Genomic DNA, 23,496 nt, shown 5'->3' with positions numbered 1-23,496 from the left:
ACGGGGACCCTCCTGACGCTTCCCCATCACGCAGAGTCTTGAAGAGTCCGGGCCAGACGTGTTGCAGAAGGTCGGGATTCGGAGGCTGCTGCCACTCGGCGGTATCTAACCTGTCCCTCCATCCCCAGTGCCACCCATGACCTGAAGTGAGGTCTGGCGGCTCCAGGTTAAACCCTGTGACAAGACTGCCTACCTCCCACTGTGTCACATTAGGCCCTGCTGTCAACTGCCGGATCTCCCCATCTCGAAAAAGAGTCACGAGAATTTTTCGGTTTCCCGGGGCACATCCCATTTATTGTCACACTACGCCGTAGTCTGTTAAGTGAGCAATGGCGTTACGTCAAAAACATACATACCGTAATTGAAAATACTTTACTGTTCAAAAATGCTAACGGTCGCCCGAGCCTCCGGCGAGCCGTCGTGTGTTTGCTTTTGCCTCGATGCTGAGGAGAACGCAGTCCGTCTGTTTTACCAGCGGGTCGGTGCTCAGCCATCGACGGTCCCTCTTTTTCTCGGAGGTTGACATCTCTTTAATTGTATTTCCATTAGGGTTCTTCCAGGTTTTTAATCATTCGGGATTTTTTATTTTTCTGCAGTTGAATCTATTGATCTCCCTCCCATCCTGTAACTACAGCAAGCCGTGTTGCATGTGGCTTCCTGTCTGCTGCCCCCTCCCCTGCCCATCCCCCCCTCCCCAGTCCTGCACAGCTTCCTCTCTGGTTCCCTCAGCAGGGGCTGGGGCGGGGTCGGAGGCCTCAGGGAGGAGGTGGGCAGCAGAGAGCAGGGCCTTCTGCACGGTGGGTATAAGGGGGCCACACAGGGCGAAGAGATCTGTCTGCTGGGGTCGCTAGGCTGTGGTCCGGCATTTGCAGACGGTTACCAGGTTACCAGGGACCCCGCTACCTCTGTTCCTGCCTGTCGTCAGCCGGCCGTGGCTGGCAGCCTGAGACTGGCCGCACACAGTTGCTGCTCACAGGCCAAGGGCCCGGTCTCCTTGCTCTCTGGGGAGGGGTCCTGCCAGGAGCCTGGTCCTGGTCGGCCGGCCCTGGCCTTGTAAGTTTCTGGAGGGCAGCAGCTCTGCAGACGGCCTGGACGCCTCCTGGCCCTTCACGTGTCACAGCTCAGGGTCTGGTGGCCCAGGGAGGGAAAGGCCACCGTCAGCCACAGCTCCTTCCGTCACGTCCTCCCGTGGGCCGCCACATGGTCCCGGGGCCCAGGCCTGAGAGCCGATGAGCTGGCTTGGGCAGCAGTCGTCAGGCTGAAGGCACACGAGAGTAGACAAGGTGAGAGGCTAAACCCGACCGCCAGATGCGCCGAGGTTCTGATCCGATTCCCAGCCGCTCTGGGATGCGGGAGAACCCGTGGGGCCGGCGCGCAGAGTAGTGGGCAGCAGGATCGTGCAGGTGGACGGGCTGCGTCTGGGGCAGCCCCCGAGAGCTGGCTGCTGGCCCCGCCCCGCCCTAGGCCTTCGTGGCTTCGGTGCAGGTGAGCAGTCTGTCGAACCACCCCTCTCCTCCCTGACCGGCAGGCCTGCCCTGGCCGCTCTGTGACTGTCTACGTGGCATGTACGTGAGGCATGCCAAGGGCCCCTCAGCCCCAAATAGGACCAGGGGCAATCATTCGAGATGGCTTTCTCCTTTGTGAGTGCCACAGGTCCTGGGGAGAGTAGCCCCAGACCTATCTGTACCAGCCCTGCATCAGGGCTGGGGGCATAGGAGTGGGGGCCGGGGTCTGCGAGGTGGGTGAGGGGGAACCTCGGGGAGGGTCTTTTTAGAAGGAGGGCTCTGCTAGGAAGGCTGGCTGGGCCACCCGGTGTGGGTGCCAGGCGGGAGGAGAGGCAGATCGGTGGGGATTGCCTATACGATGAAGTTTGGGCTGAAGTTGGCCCTGTATCAGCAGAGATCTCGCCAGGCCAGGGAGGCCTGTGGGCTCAGGGCCAGTCAGTGCTAGCTGGTGGCCTGAGGCAGGTTAGCTGGCACCTGCGCCTCAGATTCCCCATCTGTAAAATGGCGAGATTTACAGTCCCTTTCTCAACGGGTTATTGTCAGGGTCGAATGGTTCAAGATGTGTAAAGTGCCCAGAGTGTGGCTTCTGGTGTTCTACAAGTGGCTGTTAAAATCCAGTGACCAGTAGTGTCCCATGTGGCTACCGCCTTGGTTGTCTGGGGCACCAGAGCTGGCTCTGCTGCCCCGCGGGCTGGCCGGAGGTGGGCACCGAGCGGCAGAGGCAGCTGTCGCCCTTTGTGTGCCTAGGAGCACCAGACAGGTGAGAGCAGATTAGATCTTAGCTTCTACAGCAGAGACAAGATGAGCTGAGGACATTGCGAGGAGGTCACCAGGTGTGAGAGACCCCTTGGTGCTCTCGGGGGCAAGCAGGCACGAGCTGAGGGTTGCCTGACAACTGCTGCTGAGTTGGCAGGGGTGGAGGGAGGTGGCCTTCACGGCCAGGTCCTGCTGGTGTCAACCTGAGCCCCGCCCTGCAGCTTCCCTGAATTTGGGGCCCAACCCGAGGCTTCCCCGAGCCGGGCTTGTGTGTCGGATGCTGGGGACAGTGGTTGGGCTTGGGCTTAGTGTAGCCCCCTCCCCCTGGGGAGGTTACTAGCCCCGCTTTCAAAATCTGTAACAGGAATCCAAACGTTTTAAAACTTTTGTCCATTAGACTCTTCAACCACCCGAGTCTTTTTAGAAACTGTACACAGACCCTTCGCCCACCTTTTCTGGAGGCCCTGAACTTGCACCTCTGAACTTGAGCTGAGGTCGGAGGCCACCTGGCAGCGGCAGCTCCGTTTCTGCAGCTCGTCCGTCTCGGAGCAGATGTAGTGCGATTATTTGAATACCTCTTGCATCTTCCCTTGATTCAGATGTTTTACTTTTATACAAACGAGGTGACAGGACGCTAGAGTGCTGCTAACTGCCGGTGAGGAATGGAGATCTCGTACCCCGAATGCAATTCAGAAGCCCGTCGCGCTGGCAGAAGCAGAGTTTGGGCTCATGGGATGTCAGCTGGACTGTGTTCAGTTTTGAAGGAAGAGAACATTTAAAAAACGTATGAAATGCAGGAAATGTGTCAACAGCGGGATGAAAAGGCAAAGTGCTTTTTTACATTCGGGGTCACCGGGAGGATGTACGCACACCGGTTCCCTTTCCTCTTCAGGAAGAGCAGTGACCTTCCGGCAGACCCCGCTGTGCACTGGTCCTCAGGTGGCCCCGGGGTACAGCCCAGTCTCAGTGTGTCTGGGTCCTGCTCGGGGTTTAAAAATGGCAAGGTGGGGTAAGGTCGGGGGCCCGTGGGGATGCACAGGGACCAAGTCTTCCGGGGCAGGGCCTCGTCCTGTCCGCTGTCGAGCCGAGCAGTTTGTGGGCGGGAGGAAACGAAGGCGTTGCTGTCGAGCTAGTGTGGCGCTGGAAGGCCCCTTCCAGGCTGGGATGGCTCTGCTCCCCAGCGTGGTCTTGGGTTCCTCCCTTTGTCCTCTCGTCCACCCCGGCCCCTTTGGTCCCCTCCGCTTCCCCGTGGGGAGTTGGGGAATGCAGCCACTGGGGAGTTCTCTGACACCCTGAGCTTGAGAGATGGGGGCAGAGTTACCTGGCCCCTCTGAGCCGCCCTGGGGCGAGCTGGGGATGGGAGTGGCGAGTGGGCTGGTTTCTGCGTAGTCACATCTGCCGGGACCCCTAGCCCACCCTTTGGGTCTGTAGCTGCTGAATGTTTTCTGGGGCTGCTGTATCAGAGTGCCACAAACCGGGGGCTGGAGACAGCAGGAATTTATTCTCTCGCAGTCCTGGAGGCTGGAAGCCTGACGTCGGGTGTCGTCGGGGGAAGGCCCCGCCCTGGGCCTCTCTCCTCGTCTTGCAGGTGGCCGTCTTCTTCCTGTGTCTCTTCACATCGTCGTCCCTCTGTGCGAGACGGTCTCTGTGTCCAAACCTCCCCTTTCTATGAGGACACTGGTTATAGGGGATTAGGGGCCCGCCCTGCCCCAGCATGACCTCACGTTAGCTAATTACACGGGCAACCACCCCGTTTCCAAAGAAAGCCATGTTCTAAGGGACTGGGGGTTAGGACCTCAGAATATGAATGTTGGGGTGACACGATTCAACCCACGACTGCTTTCATCCATTTTCAGAGGAAGACATGGTCCAGATGGGCCTGGGAACTCTGAGCTCCGACTCTGTGGCCTCTTGGGGAAGAGATAGAGGGACCAGTAACCAACTGGCATGAGTAGACGCAGACTTGCCGAAGTGTCCGGCTGGATGTCTGATGTGCAGAGAGCTGGCCCTGGTGTAGATCATTCCGTCACGCCCTTGTCTAGCAGCAATGGCTGCTTTGGTCGATCATCTGCTGTGAGCCAGGTGGTGCGTCTGCTTCCAGAAAGGTGGCTTCTCTCTAATACATGGAGTGATACCCGAGACCCAGCTAATAGGTGATGGAGGCCGGATTTGAACCCAGGTCTCTCAGCTCCAGAGTACGTCACTTGCCGAAGCACTGGTACGCCTCTCTACGTGGGGTCTGTGAGGACAATTTCGCCTGTGATTTGTCTCCTCAACAGACCATCCCTGCCAGGGACCGTCTCTCATGAGCCTGCCTCCCTCCGCACAAGAACCGAGTGCACGGTTCGTGCTCAGCCAAGAATCCATTCATTCATTCACTCATTCACTCTTTCACAGAGTCATCACACACCTCCTGGGTGCCTGGCTGAGTCCTAGGGTTAAACACACACACCGGAAGAATACCCGAGGGTGATGAGTGTCAGCCGTCGTCACGGAGAGCGGCCGGGCACTCAGCCAGTGAGGGAGGGGAGCAGAGTGGGCCGAAGCACAGGCAGCAGAGGCCTGGAGGTTCCGAGCTGTGTGGCTGGTGGACACGGGGAGCGGGGAGCGTTACTGGGGTGAGGTCAGAGAGGCACGTGGGGCATTCACTGGAAGTTGATAATAAAGGGCGTGGTGTCACTCTGCACCGAGTGGAAAGCCACCGTGGGGCGGTGGCTGGGAAGTGGCCAGGTCACTTCTGGATTGGTAGTGGGGGTTTGGGCGGAGAGGGTGGCGGCTTGTCTTGGGCTGTACTGAGGAGCTGGTGAGAATGGACTTAGGACTCGGTGAGGAGGTGGAGCCAGCAGGATTGACCTCAGAAGGGATGTGGGCGAGTGGGTAGGAAGGAGTGGAGGGTGGCGCCTGGGAGGTCCTTGGCGGTCACCATTGGGGAAGGGCGCGGAGAACATGGGAGTGAGTGGCTTGGGGATGGGATTTGGAGGTTCAGTTGCTGTTGATGCATCAAGGTGACTCGGGGACAGCCCCTGACACTTGTACAGTCAGGAGCCCTGCAGGCCTCCAACGTGAGTGGCAGGTTGTTGGGGTGGCCTTGGGCCAGCGGGGGCAGGGTGGGCAGCGCAGTGTCCCCCGTCTTCTCAGACTGGATGGAAACCTGTGCGAAGCCGTTGGCTGCTGGCTCCCTGCTGCCAGCTGCTCAGGCGGCCAGGGCTACAGAAAGATGTTTTGCTGCCACCTTGTGGGCAAGAGGAGCTCGCATGACGCTGGGGGCCCTGTGGTTCCGGGACCACAGAGGCTGGCGGAGTGGCCGGAGCCTTTCCCTGGCCCGCCCACACATACCCTTGCTTTCAGTGGACAGGTGGCCCTTTCCACTTCCAAGGGCCATCGCAGGCTCCTTGAGGGTTGCGTGGCCTCTCCTGGGCACACCTCAATGCTTATCAGCGGATCACCCAGCAAATATGTGAGTGGGGACGAGGTGCAGGTTCTGTGGGATTCCTGGGCCAAGGCCACGCTTTGGCCTCGCTCAGGACCAGCACCTGCTTCGGCAGCGCCTCACAGGTCACGCCGGCACTGGCTCTTTCTCCTTTACCCTGGCTGCCCTGATGCTGTCCATAGTGTGTCCCCACTGTCCCCAGACACATGCCTGCATGCCCAGGGCAGAACGCCTGAGGCCCGTCTGCTCGTCCTGCCATGGGCGCTCAGAGACTCTGCATCCAGGGGAGCACGTGTCCAGTCTCACCCCAGATGCTCACGGCCAGTGTCGCGGGACATCGCGTCTTTGATTCCCCCATAAGCTTCCATGGGAGACCCCTGCCTCCCAAGCAACAGGTTTAGCCTGGCGTTTCTGACAACCAGACACCAGTGGTGGCACGAGGCTCGTTTTATGGGATTTCTGTGCTGTTCGTTTGGTCTCGGCCTGGGGCTTCGTGGCCTGTCCTGATTCCCTTTGGGCTGCGTCGAGCAGAGCTGTGTTTTGCCGCTTTTTTTGGGCGCAGGATCTCACCTGTCAAATGCAGAGACCTTGTCCCTGCTGGGGGCTGATGCCAATGAGGAGGCGAGGCTTGCGCCCACACTGTTCTCCGGCCTTCGACTGGCTTGATGCCCTGGTACTTTATGTGTAGGCAGGTGTCTTCTCCGCTTAGTGTCTTCCGGTCAGGAATGGTTTCCGGGAAGAAAGGCTAGGAAGAGGAAGCTGGCTTGGGGACTGACCATTTTGCCCAGGCTGATTCTGCACGCGCGATGGGAGTGGGGAGCTGGTGTGTCCTCTGAGAATGTGCAGTGTCCGTGTGCTTCTGGGGTCAGGCACTGCCGCCTGCCTTTCCTGAGCCCTCGCGCGCGTGTGTGTGTGTACGTGTGTGTGTGTGTACGTGCGCGCGTGCATACGTGTGCAGGTACTTGAGGATCTTTCCTCATCCTGTCCCATCCTGCTTCCCTCTCACCAGGAGCAGCCCGTGCATTCTCGGGCACCTTGTCCTCCATCCTTCCTCAGTCCCCAGACAGCTTCAGGCTTGCTGTCCTGTGCTTGCATTTTCATTGGCTTGGTGGGAGGGTTTGCAGTGAGCAGCCTTCTTCTTCTGGAGAGGAGTAATTCCGGGAGGGAGACAGAGACACAGGCAGGCGTACATGCAGATAGGGAAATTGAGTGTGGGAGTCTCCGACTTGGAAATGTGAGTCAGGATTCCCGGGTCGTGTTCTCGTCTCCATGCCTGAAGGATCCTGGGAAAGACCCTTTGGCTGAACCATCTGTTATGTGGGGACTGTGCACCCAGAGAGGAGGAAGCCGGCCTCATCACTGTTAATAACCAGTCTCCGGAAAAGACGGAGTTCCCCCCGGGGCACCTCCAGGTGATCCAGCCCGGGACTTGGCAGTCTCCCACTTTTCTGCGGGAGCACCTAGGATGGAGAGGCCCTGCCTTCCTCAGGCATTCCCCCACTCCAGCCCGCTCTGGAATGTGCCGCTTTTATCTCCTACTTTGCTTCTGCCCAGGACGGTGGAATTCTAAAGCTGAGAGGGACGTCGGGAATTGGGTTGGACCAGGGCTGGAGGAAACCTGGGAGCATTATCTCTGTAAGGGAATCGCAAGCCCCCCTCATCCTTGCCACTACCTGAACTGGTTTCTCCTGATCTGCTCGGGGTCCCTGTGGATTATGGCGGACTGGCTCATCTCCAGGGCCTTGGGGGAGGACTGGGGAGAGCCCTGCATTCAGTGAGCGTCTGGTGGCGCAGCCCACACGCGTGAAAGTCACAGGGCATCGGTGCTCCCACAAGTACTGCAGGCTCATGCTCCACCTCTGCTCAGCTAGCCGACCTCTGGACCACCTCTGGACAGGAGGTGAGACCCAGGAGTGGCTGGAGACCAGAGACTCAAGGGATTTAGAAGTGAGTCTCCCGTCCAGAACTGTATGGTCCAGGTCCAGAGGTTTTGATTTTCCACGGCCTTTAGGCAGGACAGCACTTAACCCGGTCCAGACGATTCTAGAATCCTAAGGAAGAAGATGGCTTCCGTCATTAGCAGACAGCGGACTTGCTGGGAGCATCCAGCAACTCTGATTGTCGAGTTTCCCGGCGTCAGAATGTCTGAGCCAGAAACTTAGATAAGATGGCCTCGTTCAGGCTCCCCGTTTTACAGATAAGGAGACTGAGGCCCCGAGAAGGCACGTGATTTGCGTCCTTGACTCTTCATTTACACTTTCATTAATTCCGGCCTTGGTGTATCCCCTTTGAAGTCTTCCTTTGGAGAAAGTGCGGATGGCCCACTCCGTCTAACACAGGGCCATCTGTGGTGTGCGGAGGACTGTTATTTATTTGGCCTGCTCTTAATGACAGCTCCTCGACTACCTGTCCCAATCTGAGGAGGAGCCCTGGGCTGGAATTTCCTGTTTTCTGAGGGCTCCGGGGGCTGCCCCAGCAGGCCAGCTCCCGTCGTTCCGGGGTGTTCCAGGCCGGGCTTGCCGCCTCTCTCTCCTTGCTGGGCTGGCTCCCGGCCTCTCCAGGTCTGGGCTTGCCGGCTGCGTCGTGGAGGAGTTGAGGGACTCAGTCCGCCGACGCCAGGTGCCCAGAGGCAGGAGGCCGGAGGTCCGTGCGCCCAGGCCGCGGCCCCGGCCCGGGCCCCGCCCCGCGCCCCTCGCCATGGGCCTGGCTCTCGCCCGCCGGCCCTAACCATGGAGCGGGGCTGGCCGCCGGGGGACAGCTGCAGCCGGGAGCGGCCCACGGGGTGCCGCCGCGCCCTCAGCGTCTGCGACTCGCTGGACCTGCACGGCGCCCCGGCCGGCCGCGCCACCCCCGCCCTGCAGGCCGCCCTGTGCGCCGCGCGCGAGCAGCCGGCGCGGCCGCGGAGCGTGTGCGCGGGGGGCCCGGGGCCGCCGCCCGCCGCCGCCCGCAGCCTGCTGCTCGGCCTTCTGCGCCCGCGCCTCGGGCGCCGCGGCCCCGCCGACGGCCACCCGTCGCCCCCCGGGGCCGCGCCGTCGGAGCGCCCCGGCGGGGCCGCGCCCAGCCCGGCGCCCAGCCCCGCGCCCACCCGGCGCGGCCGCTCCCGCGGGTCCCCGGCGGCGCGGCCCCGGCCCGCCAGCATGACGTTCCTGGAGGTGAACCGCCTGGAGCCGGCCGAGGCCGAGGCGGCGGGGCTGGGCCGCGCGGGCAGCGCCGGCTTCCTGCGCGGCGCCGCGCTCTGGAGCAGCCAGCGCTGGCAGGTGCTGCGCGGCGGCGGCGGCGGCGGCGGCGTTGGCGGCGGCGGCCCGGGCCCCCGGCGCGGCCTGTCGGCGCTGAGGAAGAGCTTCAGCTTCCGCCTGCGCCGCGGCCACGAGATCCGGCGCGCGGAGTCCGGGCTGCTGCCCCGCGCGCGCACCCGCAGCGACGGCGACGCCAGCTCCCTGGGCGCCTTCGCCAGCCGCCGCGACCTGCTGCTGGGCGCCGAGGTCCCGCGCGCCGCGCCCGAGCCCGGCCGCTCCCGCGCCGCCGGCCTCTGGAAGCTGCTCACCAGCCGCTTCCGCCGGAGGGAGCCCGCCTCGGAGCCGGAGCCCGCGCCCGCCCCGCCGCTGTGGAGCCGCCGCGCGGCCGCGGCCCCGGAGCTCCTGGGTGCGCCCAGCGGTAAGGGGGAGAGCCCGGCCGGGGCGTGCGGGGATGGGGAGGGGCCTCTCTGGGCCGAGTCCCGAGTCGAAGGTGCGTGGGAAACCTTGAACTTACCTGGAAGAGATGGATGCGCCGTGGGGGCCGGGGACGGCTGGGGCGGCGCTGGGGTCACTGACAGACCGGGAAGGTGGCAGCAGCAGAGGAGGACTTCCAGGCGGTTTGGGTTCTAGCGCTGGCCTACATATAAGCATGATGGACAGGGAGGCCAGGGCCAGAGGGCCCCTTCCTGGCTTTTGGCACAGGCAGAAACGAGGCCCAGGGGGGCCGAGACTGAGGAGTCAGCTGGGGCTAGGCGGGGCCTGAACCATTCCCAGCTCCCAGGCGGGGCTCTGAGCCCTCCCTTCTAGCTGCCTCTGCAGACGAGCTGAGGGACGGATTGTGGACCCGATCGTGACAACCGCTCTTTGAGAAAACCCCGGGGCAGGGACCCAAGCGCGGCCCAGGCCAGGGCTATCCGAAGTGGCTGAAGGATGGTCATTAACGACCTAGAGATAAGGGAGATGGGGCGGGCCCCTGGAGGGCTCTGAGTGGCAGGAGGCTGCCCTTTCCCAGGAAAGTGCCAGCATTAGCTGGAGCTGCTCTGGTGGGATGGGCTCCAGGAGGGCGCCCAGGAAGCTGGTCTCTGGGGGAAGAAAGGGCCGTGGCCTCCCAGCAAGGAGGAGCTGGGGGAGGAGGGCCAGCGGGGTGGGGCAGGTAGCTCCCCATTGGGACCTGCCCCTTCCTTGTCAGAACAGGACTAGGTGAGGGCTCCTCCCTCTTCACCCAGGCAGGGAATGTGGTGGGTGGCTCCACCCTGCACAGAGGAACTGTTCCTACTCGCTGCAGGCCCCTTGCCCAGCTGCCAAGCACCCAGCCTGGCTTGGGTCTGGGCTGACACCTGCCAGAGTGGCCGCTCGCTTGGGTCTGGTGTCTGGGCCCTGGGGATAGCAGGCCAGGTGTGGCTCAAGGTGGGAGCTACTTTCCTTGCTGGAGCAGTAAGGCAAGGAAGGACCCAGGCCAGGGGAACTGAGCCCACACCTCTCAGTCCCCTCCCTGAGGACTGTTGTCACTCTGTTTCACTTTCCTGCTGTTCCTTAGGGAACTAGGGGTGAGGGCTGGGGTCCCATCTGGATGGCACTGCCCTCTGGCCTTGGCCTGAGAAGGGGCAGCATAGGAGCCAGCTAGTGGCAGATAGCACAGGTGTGTGTGCCACCCCAGTCCTGACAGGTGGCCTTCTCTCCCACAGACTCCTTTGTGAACAGCCAGGAGTGGACCCTGAGCCGCTCGGTGCCAGAGCTTAAAGTGGTGAGTGAGGCCCAGGCGTCTTTAGGGCTGGGTGGGCTCGGCCTTGGAGCGGTGGGCCTGGGCATTGCTCCCCCACTTCTCCGCACCAGGCCTCTCCCTGCAGCCCCTCCTCCTGGCCCTCTTCCCCGCCCTCAGCCCTGGCCCTTCTCCGTCCTCGTGGCTTTTGCCTTGCCCTCCCCGTGCTGCCCTCTGACCATGCTCTCACCCATTCCTCTCCCGCAGGGCATTGTGGGGAACCTGTCCAGTGGGAAGTCGGCCCTGGTGCACCGCTACCTGACGGGGACCTATGTCCAGGAGGAGTCCCCCGAAGGTGAGCGTCCCAGGCTGGCCTGGGCTGTGCGGCCGGCCACGCTGCCCTCTCCCTCCTTCCTGTTGTCCGTAGGGGGGCTGGAGCCCCTTGCCCTTCTCAGTCCTCCTGTCTCCCCCTCTGGAAGCTGTGGATTTCTTTCTGCTCGGCCCCGCGAGCGTTTCTGCCAGCTTCGCGCCTGACCGTGCGCTCTGTCCTAGGGGGTCGGTTTAAGAAGGAGATTGTGGTGGATGGCCAGAGTTACCTGCTGCTGATCCGAGATGAAGGAGGCCCCCCTGAGCTGCAGGTGAGGCCCCTGCCCAGCGCTGGCCCGTTGCGTGTGTGGGGAGAGGGGTACGGAGTTTGCCAGTGACCAGGCGGGGCTGGTAATTCTGCTCGGTCCCCCCTAGTTTGCTGCCTGGGTGGACGCGGTGGTGTTTGTGTTCAGCCTGGAGGATGAAATCAGCTTCCAGACGGTGTACAACTACTTCCTGCGGCTTTGCAGCTTCCGCAACGCCAGCGAGGTGCCCATGGTGCTGGTGGGCACGCAGGGTGAGCGGGCCCGTGGGGCTGGGTCCCGAGGCAGGCAGGCAGGCAGCCGTGCGGAAGCCCAGACCCCCATTCCCCGCTGCTGACCGACGCCCCCCTCGTGTGGCCCCAGGACTGGCGCCCCCTCCTCGCTCCCTGTGGGACCTTCCCCAGCCAGCCCCTGCCATCCGCGCGGCCGTCCTGTCTGCGGTTTCTGAGGTGAACAAACTGAGCAGCTGGCTCGTTTTCACCCAGCGACTCGGTGGCAGAGCCGGAACAAGGCCCGGACACCTGCGTTCTCATGCTCCCCGTCATCTGCTGCCCGGCCTTCTCGCCCGCCCTGCCTCTGACCAAACGGCCCTCCCCGTCGGTGGCCCCCCAGCTCTAGGCAGGCTGAGTAAATCCCCGCCCTCCCGCCCCCACAGACGCCATCAGTGCCGCAAACCCCCGGGTCATCGACGACAGCAGGGCCCGCAAACTGTCCACCGACCTGAAGCGCTGCACGTACTACGAGACGTGTGCGACCTACGGGCTCAACGTGGAGCGCGTCTTCCAGGACGGTAACTCGGGCGCCAGGCGGGGGGCCCGCCGGCCAGTGGGGCTGTGCGCTCTGGGGGGCGGCTCTCAGCTGGGCTTCTCCCTTCTCCCCAGAGGGGTAACTGACTCTGCTGTCCCCTGCAGTGGCCCAGAAGGTAGTGGCCTTGCGGAAGAAGCAGCAGCTGGCCATCGGGCCCTGCAAGTCACTGCCCAACTCCCCCAGCCACTCAGCAGTGTCCGCCGCCTCCATCCCGGCCGTGCACATCAACCAGGTGCGGCCAGCCTCCCCGCGCCCCCCGCGTCCGCCCCGCCGCGGCCCTGCCTCGCCATGCTGTCTGTCTGCCTGCGCGTCCCCACCTCGTCTCGTTTCCTGCCTTGCGGACGGTTTGAGAGCACTGGCTCGAGTTCCGTGCTGCCTGCACGGCCGGCCCTGGCCTCTTCTGCACCCCCGTGGTGACTGCCTTCCTCCTACTGTCCCATCCCTGCTCGCCCCGCAGCCACTTCAGCTAAGGCCGCCGAGCATCGGCTCCGGCTGGCGCCGTCAGAGCTGTTTTAGGAGCTGCCGACCGTGGGGCAGACCGGGGAGGCACGGGCCTTCTTGCCGGCCTGCTGGGGACCGGCCCCTGACAAAGCTGGGGAGTGTCGCTTGCCTCCTTTACCTGTCGGCCCTCTGTCACTGTTTACACTTGGAAGGGTAGTGCTTGCCCCAGAGGGACCGCTGGCTTTCGTGCCCTGTGGGGTATCGGGAGTGCTTCTGAGCCAGGTCCTCCCAGTGTCCCTCCAGTAATAGCACTGGGACGCTTGTCCATTTCCTGGCCTACTGCCTGGTATTTTTCGGCCCTTTGCATACGGGTCAGAGCGTCCTTCCTTCCGTGGGTGCATTTCCCTGCTCCGTCCCCTGCTCTGTGGAACTCCATGGGCCATCACAGGTGCCGTGGCGCCAAGCAGACAGCCGCTGCTTCACTCCTGCCAAGGGCCACCGTCTTTCCAAGGTCCCACCGTGGCCCATTTGTTTCCTGACGACGGCCCAGTTGCTTTTGCAGAGACGCCCCCTATAGCTCTTGAGAAGGTAGTTGGCCTTCCCCACGTGGAGAAAAGGAGGAACATAGGTCTTTCTTCACTGTCCCCTCCTCAGCCAACAGAACATGGGACCGTGCAGCTCAGCTCCGCATGGGGGCCCTGCCCGGGGAGGGCAGGGGGTGCCGTCACGTCCTCTGCTCCTTCTGTGCTGGCCAGGACTCAAGGGCCTGCCAGGGCAGGACACAGTCTCTACCCAGTGACATTGTGCGGACACTTAGGGAGCAGGCCTTGCCCTGCGTGTGTTCCTGAGCCCTGGAGCGGACGCTGCCGCCTGCCACGCAAACTCTGTCCCCCTCCTGTCATCCTTTCTGTCCTTCCTTCCTTTCCCGGCTCTCTTTCTTCTCTGCCACCTCCTCCGATAACAGTCGAGCTATTCTCGGCCTCGGCTCGCCCATGTCCCTTCCCCTGTCACGCATACTGCCTGCAAGCAAACCTCGTCTTCCCTGGCCCCCGAGCCCTACCCCATCTTCCCGTCTCCTCGACGTACGTCACTGACTTCGGGGAGTTCATCCAGGGTGGTCTGCTACCTCATGCCAGACCCACCTGTGAGCCAAGACTCCACAGTTCACTTCCAGACTCAGTTGCTGATTCCGGCCTGCCAGCCTCTGCCTCTGATTCAGCTCCCTGCTTGGCACGGCCGGTAACCTAGTGCAGTGACCACTGGGTCCTGCTGGCCTCCAGGCCATGCCGTCTCTACCCCCAGTACCGTCTGGAGCTAGTGGCCCCTTGGCTGCCTCATGAGCCTCAGGCCAGGCCCCCCCACACTGCAGGGCTTCCCAGCTCCCGCCTGCCGCCTGCCCCCGCACCGCACCCCAGAGCCGCCCTCAGCAGCCCTCTCTGTCCTTAGGCCACGAATGGCGGCAGCAGCGCCTTCAGCGACTACTCGTCCTCAGTCCCCTCCACCCCCAGCATCAGCCAGCGGGAGCTGCGCATCGAGACCATCGCTGCCTCCTCCACCCCCACACCCATCCGCAAGCAGTCCAAGCGGCGTTCCAACATCTTCACGGTACGTGCCCGTGCTCCGCCCCCTCCCGCCTGCCCCGCGGCCTCCTCCCGACAGGCAGGGCCCAGCTAGGAGGGGGCAGGCAGGGACCACAGAGTCAGGGAGGCGCCCTGCAGTCTCTCCATCCACACAGACACACACACACAGCTCTGCAGGGCCTTCCTGGCACCCTCATCCGCACCCAGAGTCTTCCAGACGGTTCCTGAGCCCACAGCGGGCTGCCCTCAGCACATCTGTATAGATCCGCCTGCCTGCCATGTACACCCACCTTCCTCCTGACCCCATAGGGCTTCTTGTCCAGCTTGAGGGATCTTTGGAGGTGTGCGCTCTCACCCCCCGACATCTTGGAGTCCGTGCTTGTGCAGAGGCTGCACTGAAGGGCGAGCTGGCAGAGCGGGAACCAGGGCCGAGGCCTCCCTGTCCACACTCCGCTCTTAACCATTATCCCACGCTTTCTGCCGCTGCCGCGGTTGGTCTCGCAAAGCCTTAGACGTCTTCCCCAGGCCTCCAGCCTGTGCCTCGCTACCGTCCCTCCGACCCTCGCAGGCCGGTCCTCCCTCTCCCCCGCTGCAGACTTCACACCGGGTTCTCGTGTGCCTCTCACTGGTCGGGGCCCAGCCCCGGGCTCTTAGCCGCCCCGAGCCTGCTGTCTGTGCACACCAGCACCTGACACCCAGTGCCCACCCCCAAATGCTCACCCTCCAGCCGGGACTTGGCTGGACCATTCCGGGATCTTGGGTCAGACACAGGTGAGCTGCCGTGTGGATTCTCAGATCGCCTTATCCTTCCGTGTCACTCCATGTGCCTCTTTCCGAGCGTCAGAGCTGGGCTCTCAGCCTGGCCTTGTGTCCTGCCCACCAGGCCAAGCCCCGGCCAGGCTCTCCGGAACCCCGCCCAGCAGAGCCAGTGCTCCCAGGCCTTGCCCGTTCATCCTCGCCTCTGCCCTGCCCAGCACACTTCTGCCTGGTCTGCCTGCCTCCATCCCGTGCCTGCTGCTCCCCGCTCCCCGTTCATGCTGACCGACCCTCTTTCTGCTGACAGCTGCTGCCACGCCTTGCACTCCCCAGCCCTGACCCTGCCTAGACTCGAAGCTTCTTGTTTCTGTTCACGCCCATTGAGACTCCCAGGGCCTCGGGCTGCCTGCTTGTGTCCACACCTGCTGCTGCCGCTGCCGCCGCTGTAAAGCCCTCGGGTGTCTGTGTTTGCGGTGACCGCCATCCGTGCCCTGGGCCCCTGCTCCCAGACACTCCGCCTCAGTCACCTGCTCCCTCAGCACCATTCTTGACCTCCCACTTCCTCCACCGCTGGTCCTGCACCACCCGGGGGGCCCTGCGCCCTCTGTCCTCCGCCCACGCCCAGCTCGTGGCCGCCTCGCCGCGGCTCCTTCGCGCTGCCGCCCTGCGCCCTCTGCTGCCTGCTGCGCTGTGCTGCCTCTGCCTGCCACCCTCCCGTGGGCCCTCCATTCTCTCCATCTTCACGTTGGAGGCCTGATTTTTTCTTTCCATTGTTTCCATGGTGATCTCACTCGCGCCATTGCCCCTGAGGTGGTCTCAAGACCCCCAAGGGGTGCGTCTCGGGACCTCCCTCTCTCGTCGCTGTTGGGACCACCCCTCTCCCCAGCAGAGCCATGCCTGTTCTGTGGCTGGTGCCCCGTGACCCCCCTGCTAGACATGGCCGTTGAGATCCTCAGTCTCCCCCGTGACCTCACGTACATGTTTTGTGGCCACTCTTGGCCCGGCTCCTGTCACGGGGGTGTGCCCCTATGGGCTCCCGGACGTCCTCTGGTGGTTGGGGGCCTCCCGGCTCACCGGCCTGGCTGGGGCAGGCTGCACCCCACTCCCCTGACCGGCGCCTCCATCTGGAGACCCGGCGGCAGCGGTCCATCCACCTCCCTCCTCCCTGGGCCAGAGGGGCAGAGGCCGTGGCGCCCAGGAGAGGCCCGGCAGGCACTGATGGTGGAGCTGCAGGTGGCGGCCTCGGCCGGTTTTCCTGCTCCTCCGGCCGTGCTTTCCCTGTGCTGCAGTTCTGTGTCCCCTCCCTGCGCCCTGGGCTCCTGGCAGCCTGGGAGAACAGGAGGGGTGCAGGCGAAGCCGGACGTGCAGCCGCCCCCTCCTCCTCCTCCTCCTCCTCCTCCTCCTCCTCTCCTGTCTTCACCCGCTGCCGCCTCTGCCCAGGCGCCTGGGTCTCTGCCCTCACCAGTGCTAACCAGCTTATGCGGGGCTTGAGTATAACTTGCCAAAATCTTTATTCTTTCGATATTTGCAGATATGTGCCACTGTTTCCAACTTTTCATCAACAAAAAGGCCTTTCCAACTCCTTCCAAATTAGAAGACCAGGTGGTGACACAGCACCTCTGGACATTCCCCCCTGTGCGGGGCCGGAGGCGGGCCGGGCCCTGGGACTGCTCTCAGATGAGAAGCGGCCGCCGTGCTCCCCACTCCAGAGACCCACAGGAACCTTTGTAACTAACCCCCACCCCCAGGGAAGGCTAGGAAGCTGGAGCCCGCGGCTGGGGGCTGCCGGGGACCAGGCCCGGCTGGACGCACTGCGCCAGGCTCGCTGCATGGAGAAGAAGGCAGCTCGGCCCCACGCCCAGGCCGGGCCAGCGCAACGAGGCCCCGAGGGGCGGGGGCGTCCGAGCGCCCGGCCCGGCCCCGGCCCAGCGGCTCCCGGGGGGCGCTTTCCCGCCCCTCCCCTCTGCTCCTTCCTGCATGGACTCCGCGTTCCTGCTCAGCTCTGGACGCCAGCACCGCCGCTTGCCTTCCCCCCTCTTGGCCTCCCCGTTTCCTAGGATCCGCTTTGGGGCGCGCTCTGCCCCAGGAGCCTGGCAGGGGCGCAGGGCCTCTCTGGCCTCTCTCCTCTCTCTCTCCATCCACTGTGCCCCGCGGGCCACACCGACGCGGTCGGTGCAACGTGCTGTGTGGCGTCTGTGCGCGGACGGGCCACTGCCCGCTCGCTTCCGGACTTGGCTCTCCCCGGTTGTCGTGCCCTGTGCTCCCGGCCATCCCTCAGCCCACCGTCCCCCTCTCCTGGCCCCTCCCCTTCTCTTACGCCCCAGCCCCCCTGGGCTGCGCGCCTCTCGCGCCCTCGGTATTTCGTGTCCTTGCTCTTTTGTGAGGGGCGGCCCGCTCAGTGACCTGTGCTGCTCTGTATGGTGCCGTGTGTAAGAATAAACCCGTTGGAATACGCGTGGTCTCCGTTCCTTCCCGGCCCCGCCGCCCCGGCCCGCCGCCCCGGCCCCGCCCCACCACTAGGGCCTGCCCAGGCCGAGGGAGGGCGGGAGGGCGGGGCTCCAGGTGGGCAGCCGTCCGCTCCGATTCTGAGACCCTTTAACCCGCCTCTTCTTTTTCTCTTCCAGTCTCGAAAGGGTGCCGACTTGGACCGGGAGAAAAAGGCCGCCGAGTGCAAGGTGGACAGTATCGGGAGTGGCCGGGCCATCCCCATTAAACAGGTCAGCACTCCCTCCCTCCCTTCCTCCTTCTGCACCCCGAGAGGAGCCGCAGCCCAGGAAACGCTAGAGGAGGGTTCTTTTCCACGCCTCCGTGACAGGGGGTGTGGTGTAAGAGGCGGGCACCCCTCCTGCCAAGCCCGAGATTCTGCTAACAAGGACGGACCTCTGGGAAAGGTGGCCCATGGGTTCAGGCAGCCTGGACCTGCGCAGGCTCAGCATCGGATCCCGGGGCTCTGCCTGTACCTCCTTGCCGCCACCGGGGGGCAGCAGAGAGCCGCCGGCCGTCCTCAGTAGCTCTCCTGCTGCTGGTTCTGGAGTCGGAGGATCTGGAGGGGGAGACCTGCTGTGTCCGCCAGAGGGCTGAGTCTGGCCTACCTGCTCTTCTCTCAGAAAGGGAAGACAGTGGACATGGTTTCATAGTGTAGCGGTCAGCACGTCTGCTTTACATGCAGAAGGTCCTGGGTTTGCGCCCCAGTGGAGCCACGGTCCGTAGTCTATGGCCATGCCACCCTGAACAAGCCCAATGTCTGATCTTGGAAGCTAAGCAGGGTCGGGCCTGGTTAGTACTTGGATGGGAGACCACCTAGGAAGACCAGGTGCTGTAGGCATAAATAATAATAAATGATAAAAAAAAAAAACCAGTTCACGAAAGAGTACCCCGAGGAGTATGCGCTGAAAGGCAGACTGAGGATCGGTCTTCCCCTAGATTCAGTGGGGCCCGTCTTGCCTATCTGAGCCTCCATTCATTTGTAAAGGAGGAACTTAGTGGAGGTGCTGCCTCCTAGGCTCTCCCCAACTTTGAGTCATACAGCCCCGCGGGAAGCTCGGATCTTCCCAGAGCCCCTCTGTGGGTTCCCGTGGTGGAAGACATTGAATGACAGAGGGGACCCTTGTGAAGAGATGGCCGTGTGCTGGGCAGGGCGGACGGGTAGAGCGAGGAGGTGGCCCGCTAGAGCATGGGCAAGAGCTTGCAGGCTTAGGTGGGGCCAGTGGCCCAGTAGTCAGTCCGCTGTACACATGGGATGCTGGGCTTGGCAGAGACCTCTAGGAGCCGGTGTTTAGAGATGCCATGTGTACGGGGGTCGTGTTGTCAGGTGTTGACCAAGGGCAGACTGGTGTGGCCAGAGCACCAGAGCTCCGCTAGGCCAGGGTCCTGTGGTCACGTCGGCCCTCCAAGCGGGGCTCCTGGGGCCCTTGGGCAGCGTGACCAGAATTCACGTGTTAAAGGTTGAGGGTTCTGAGCCCGCAGTGAGGACCTGGGGAGTGTGTGAGGATCCCAGGGGTTAGGATGGGGACTCCGCGTGGCTCCACGTCCTGTGTTTCTGCTTCAGCCCTTTCCTGAGACGTCACTGCCCTCGTGTCCGGCAGGGCGGGCTCTGCTGGGTCCGTGCACAGGGCGCCAGGGGAAAGGCCGAGTGGAGGGGCGGCAGCCGGCTGCCTCCCCATGCAGTGTGGCTCTGGGTGCGGAATCAGCCCCCACAAACCTGTCGAGGTGCGACTGCCTGTCTCTGGGACTGTGTAAAGTGAGCGCCTCCTTGGAGGGCTCTTCCCGGGGGGGAAGTGCTCACAGGACTGTCAGGCCCGTCTGGGGGACAGGTGCTCTGAGTATGTGCGCCTTTAATAAATGTCTTTTCCGGGGTGCTCGCTGTGAGATGAGCAGAGCCCCAATGCCCCCTTCCTGTACCTGGTAGAGGCGGCCAGCTGGTGTGTGTTCCCTGAGTCCCCACATGCAGGGGAAGCAGGAGCTGGGGGTGGGGGCGGAAGCCCTGTGCACTGGCACCTGGGCTGTGGTCCCTGCAGGTGGGGGTGGTAGTCAGCTAGGTCGCCAGGGTATTACAGGCCCCTTAACCGCGGGGTCCGTTGGTAGGATGGATACTGCCCTTAGGAGCAGAGCACAGTCCTCCTGGGCCGGGCCGCCCTGCGGGCGGAGGCAGGTAGCGTCGCCAGTGCTGACGCTGCCATCGTCACACGAGGCGTTTGGGGGCGTGCCTGCCGCTCGGGTAGGGGCTTCCCCCAGCACGGCAGCCAGGCCTTGCCCCCTCCCCCCCGCCCCCCACTTCCCTCTGCCCTTGGCCGGTCCAAGCCCTTTCCCGCCTCGTGTCCCGTTCTCCCGACGCCTTCCCTCCCCTCCCCCTCGCTCCTGCTGGGAGTGGAGATTGCATTTCAGTTGCCATTTGCATTCCCAATCAATCCGGACTCCGCAATTAAGCCGGCTGGCGGCGCTGGGAGGGAGGCGGCGGCGGGAACGGGTCCTCTGGGGGCTGTCGCCTCCGCACCGCTCCCATTCCGCCCCAGATTGCTTCCTGCTCCGCCGTGCGCAGCCGGCCGGCCGGGGAGGGAGCGGGAACCCCCGGAGCTCCTTCTCCCTCCGTGGGACGCACGGCGGGCGCAGGGACGGGGCTCGCGGGCGGCCGGGCGGCCCAGCTCTGGCGCTGCGGCCGAGCGGGCGGCAGGTGCGGAGTGCGGGGAGGGGCGTGGGTGGCGGGCCCCGCGGCCAGCTGCGCCCGCTTCCCACGCCGAGCCGGCGCTGCTCCCACGCCCGGCCGCCGGCTAACGAGCTCATTACGCCGCCGCCTCCCCGCGAGGCCCCGCGGACGGAGTCGGGGCAGGAAAGGGGCTCCCTCCCGGTAACTCCTGGTCCCCTGCCCAGAGGAGGGAGCGCCTCCTTACGTGAGTCGGTGCTCCCCGTCTGTGGGGGAGACTGAGGCTCAGGCAGTGATGTGACTCGTTTGACATTGAGGGTTGGTTGGTGGCAGAAGGGGGAGCAGAGTGAAGACTTCTTTCCCTTGCTGGAGCCAGGGCTACACCCGGGAGGGGAGGGAAGGGAAGGCGGCTGGGGTGACTTCTGGAGGCTGCTGGGGTGGGCGGGCCTGGGAAAGGAGGGGCTGAGGCAGGAGCTTCAGGGGGGCCTGCCCTTCCTAAGAGGGGCTGGGGATGAGGTTGGGGAAACGGGTCGCCCAGGCCTTCATAGGCCAAGTGTCCCAGCCACCCTGCCGTGACCATACCAGTGACACCAGGTGTGTTCAGAAGCTCCCTGTGAGCAGAGGGTCTCCCAGGCTGGCTGGGGACCAGGAAGCAGGACAGAAGGCCTGCGCTCCACCTCTGGTCCCACGTGGGGAGAAAGGAGGGCTAGCAAGGATGCCCTGGAAAAGTGGGGGCGGAGGGCTGGAATATAGGGCCCTAACCTCCACCTAGCCCTCCCGGGGAGACCAGGCAGGAAACCCAGGTCAGCTGTTTGCTCACCTCCTCTGGGCCAGCGCCCTGTCTCTGTGTTGGGCAGCACTCAGGGCAGGGTGGATGGGATTGGGGCGAGCCCCACCCTCGGGCCTCCGAACCACGGCTGCTGCCAGAGAAACTGCCCGCTTTCCCACGCCGTCTCTTTTTTAAAGTTTACTTTTCGGTTACACTTCGCATTCAATGTTTTATTAGTTTCAAGTGTGCGGCGTTGTGTTCGCTGTTTACGTAACTGTTTGCGACGCGATCCCCCAATAAATCTGATCCCCACCTAGCACTGAGGTACTGCCAACTGCTCCCTGTGCTGGCCTCTCCGCCGTGTGGCTGTTATTCTCACTGCCAACTTGTACTTCTCAATCTCTTCACCTTTTTCACCCGGCCCCCAACGCCCCTCCCATCCAGTGACCATCCGTTCTCTGCGAGTTTGCTTTTGTTTGTTCGTTTATTCTGTTTCATAGATTTCACATCCCAGCAGGATCATCACACCTGAATCTCTCAGCCCTAACTTTCCTGCTCACCTTAGGCCTGGGCCCTCCTTTCCTAAGGGAGCATCTGGCCCAGGGCCATTTCTCTGCCTTTCTCTGTCTCAATCTTTCCCTCTGCTCCTCCTTTCTGACACCGGTTGGGATGGACTCGGGGTGTTTCCCTGCTCCCCCAGCCAGCGCTGACCCTGTCTCGTCCCTGCTTGGCCCCAGTCTGTGGCCCTGCGTGGCTGTCTCCCTGTGGGAATTTTGTCCAGGCGTCTTCGGGGAGCACGGCCTCTTCTCGGCTCCCCTGAGTTTGGGAGGAGGGCCCCACGGGGCGATGCTGGTCCTGGGGACTCTGCCGCTGGTGTGCATTCGTGGCCGTCCTGTTCTCTCCCCGTGCCGGCTCCCGTCCCCACTCAGTCTCGTGCAGACTGTTGTTGCAGGTGGAGACCAGGGGCAGGTGGGGGTGTCTTCGGGGGTTGTCCTTGGAGGCGGGCAGCAAAGGCCGTCCTGGGGTATGGCCCCACGCTCAGCATCTCTGACAGCCCCACAGTCTTGGCTGGCTTCTCCCCAGCCCACGCACAAGACGTTTCCTGGCTGTCTGTTGTGCCCCGGGCGTTGTCACAGTGCTGAGTGTGTCAGTGAATGAAACACAAGTCCCGGCTCTCACGAGCTCTTACCGTCCTCCACGTCACCTCTGCACTCGGAGCGCCTCACCTGCTCACGGGAAGTCCGGATGCTGGGCTCGATGGCTGGGTGTCCCCTCTGCCTGCCTTGGGGGAGTCGGGCATTCTGGGGATGGTTTGGGGATTTTCCGCCCTATTCTGGGGCCAGCACGGAGGGTAGAAAGCCAGGGTCCCCCTGAGGTCTCTGTGGCCCTGGCGAGGCCCGGGCACGACCACCCCTGTGCCATCTGCACCCCACCTCCTGTCACTGACATGGCTCCGCAGCCCCCGGAGGGAGGGCCCCCTCCTGGAGAAGTGGCCCCTGGGGGCCGGCGCCTGCCTCTGATCTGGTCTCTGTCCTCAGGGCATCCTGCTCAAGCGGAGTGGCAAGTCCCTGAACAAGGAGTGGAAGAAGAAGTATGTGACCCTCTGCGACAACGGGCTGCTCACCTACCACCCCAGCCTGCACGTGAGTCTGTGAGGCCGGCCCTGGGGGGGGTGGGGCCGGGGCAGAGGGACAGGGACAGTGTGTGGCAGCCTGGCTCCAGGACCTTAGTGAGTTCAAATGGATGTTCCCTTGAGTTGAGCAAGGATCTCACTTGGGTGGCTTGGGAACTGCCCAGCCCCAAGGCCGCGGGCCCGGGCCGAACGCATACACTGCGGCTCTGAGCTGTGGGCTGAGCCCGTCTGAGGGAAGTCCCCGGGGATGGCCAGCTTGGCTCGGCCGCTGTGAGCAGTGGGCTGCAGCTTACGTTCTAGTCAGTTTAAGAGCTGACTTGGGCCCGTTCGCACAGAATGGCTGAAGTTGGGGTGCCGATGTTGCCAGCTAGTTGTTTTCAGGGAGCCACACCGGCGAGGGACCCTCGGGCCTGGGACGATGGAGAGCGCGATGGAGTCAGGCTAGGCCGTGGAGGACGGCGGGGGCCTCGTCCAGGCCACCTTGGGAGGAATAGCGTGGGGTGGCGTTGCCCGAGCATAGAGAGGTCTGGAAGGTGTGTGGCCCGTGGCCGGGGTGGGGGGTGGCAGTGACTGGAGAGCAGCTCCCCCACCCTCCCTTCCTCACCCGCCCCTCACCGCGTGGCTCCAGCACACAGCTGTCACGAGAATCCATCTCTGTCACCACCCCACTGTGGGGCTAATGAGTTCTCCTGTGAAGCCCCTCGAGCACAGCACGCGGGCCGGCCCCACCCCCGGTCCAGAGGCCCAGGGCCTGCCTCAGAGGGTCCCTTGCCTGCCTGCGAGTCCGCACCAGGTGTCAGGGAGGCTCAGCCCAGAGGCGTGCGGTTCGCGGTGCTGGCCGGAACCGCGTCCTGAGAACACTGGGTGGACAGCCCTGCCGAGGGCAGGCAGTGGTCCCTTCCTGGTCCCGCCAGAGCCCAGCCTGGCCCATGGCTATCCCTCGGGCATCGGCCCTTCCCCTGGCCCAGGGGACAGCACTGGTTAGACTGTCCGCTCTAGCCTCCCTTACTCCACAGGGTATGGGGGCGCGGAGGGAGGAGGGCTCACACCTGGGTGACGTGGGATATTTAGTACAAAGGCTCCTCGGCGCCATCCTCTCCTTCTCACACTCAGAC

General features: G+C 63.6%; 1 protein-coding gene and 1 pseudogene across 5 annotated transcripts in view; both read left to right on the top strand.

The window, feature by feature from the left end:
* Window positions 1-23,496, top strand: part of AGAP3 (ArfGAP with GTPase domain, ankyrin repeat and PH domain 3) — a 49,834-nt gene that overhangs the window by 12,113 nt on the left and 14,225 nt on the right. For 3 of the 5 annotated variants that reach the window (XM_039861258.1, XM_039861262.1, XM_039861259.1), the window contains exons 2-10: window positions 10,613-10,671; window positions 10,894-10,981; window positions 11,179-11,264; window positions 11,368-11,509; window positions 11,911-12,045; window positions 12,167-12,294; window positions 13,950-14,108; window positions 17,464-17,556; window positions 22,287-22,391. In XM_039861258.1, coding sequence (XP_039717192.1) covers window positions 10,613-10,671; window positions 10,894-10,981; window positions 11,179-11,264; window positions 11,368-11,509; window positions 11,911-12,045; window positions 12,167-12,294; window positions 13,950-14,108; window positions 17,464-17,556; window positions 22,287-22,391 — 995 coding nt within the window. Of the gene's footprint in view, window positions 1-8,405; window positions 9,346-10,612; window positions 10,672-10,893; window positions 10,982-11,178; window positions 11,265-11,367; window positions 11,510-11,910; window positions 12,046-12,166; window positions 12,295-13,949; window positions 14,109-16,370; window positions 17,294-17,463; window positions 17,557-22,286; window positions 22,392-23,496 lie in introns of those variants that run through there. The other 2 variants (XM_039861260.1, XM_039861261.1) reach the window with 2 other exon arrangements.
* LOC120601575 (uncharacterized) lies at window positions 18,049-18,164 on the top strand (annotated as a pseudogene).

This window comes from Pteropus medius, unplaced genomic scaffold (genome assembly GCF_902729225.1).
Source record: "Pteropus medius unplaced genomic scaffold, Ma_sr-lr_union100, whole genome shotgun sequence".
NCBI classification, from domain to species: Eukaryota; Metazoa; Chordata; class Mammalia; order Chiroptera; family Pteropodidae; genus Pteropus; species Pteropus medius.
Note: the sequence above shows the minus strand (reverse complement) of the source record. Positions and strands in the feature narration are given on the sequence as shown.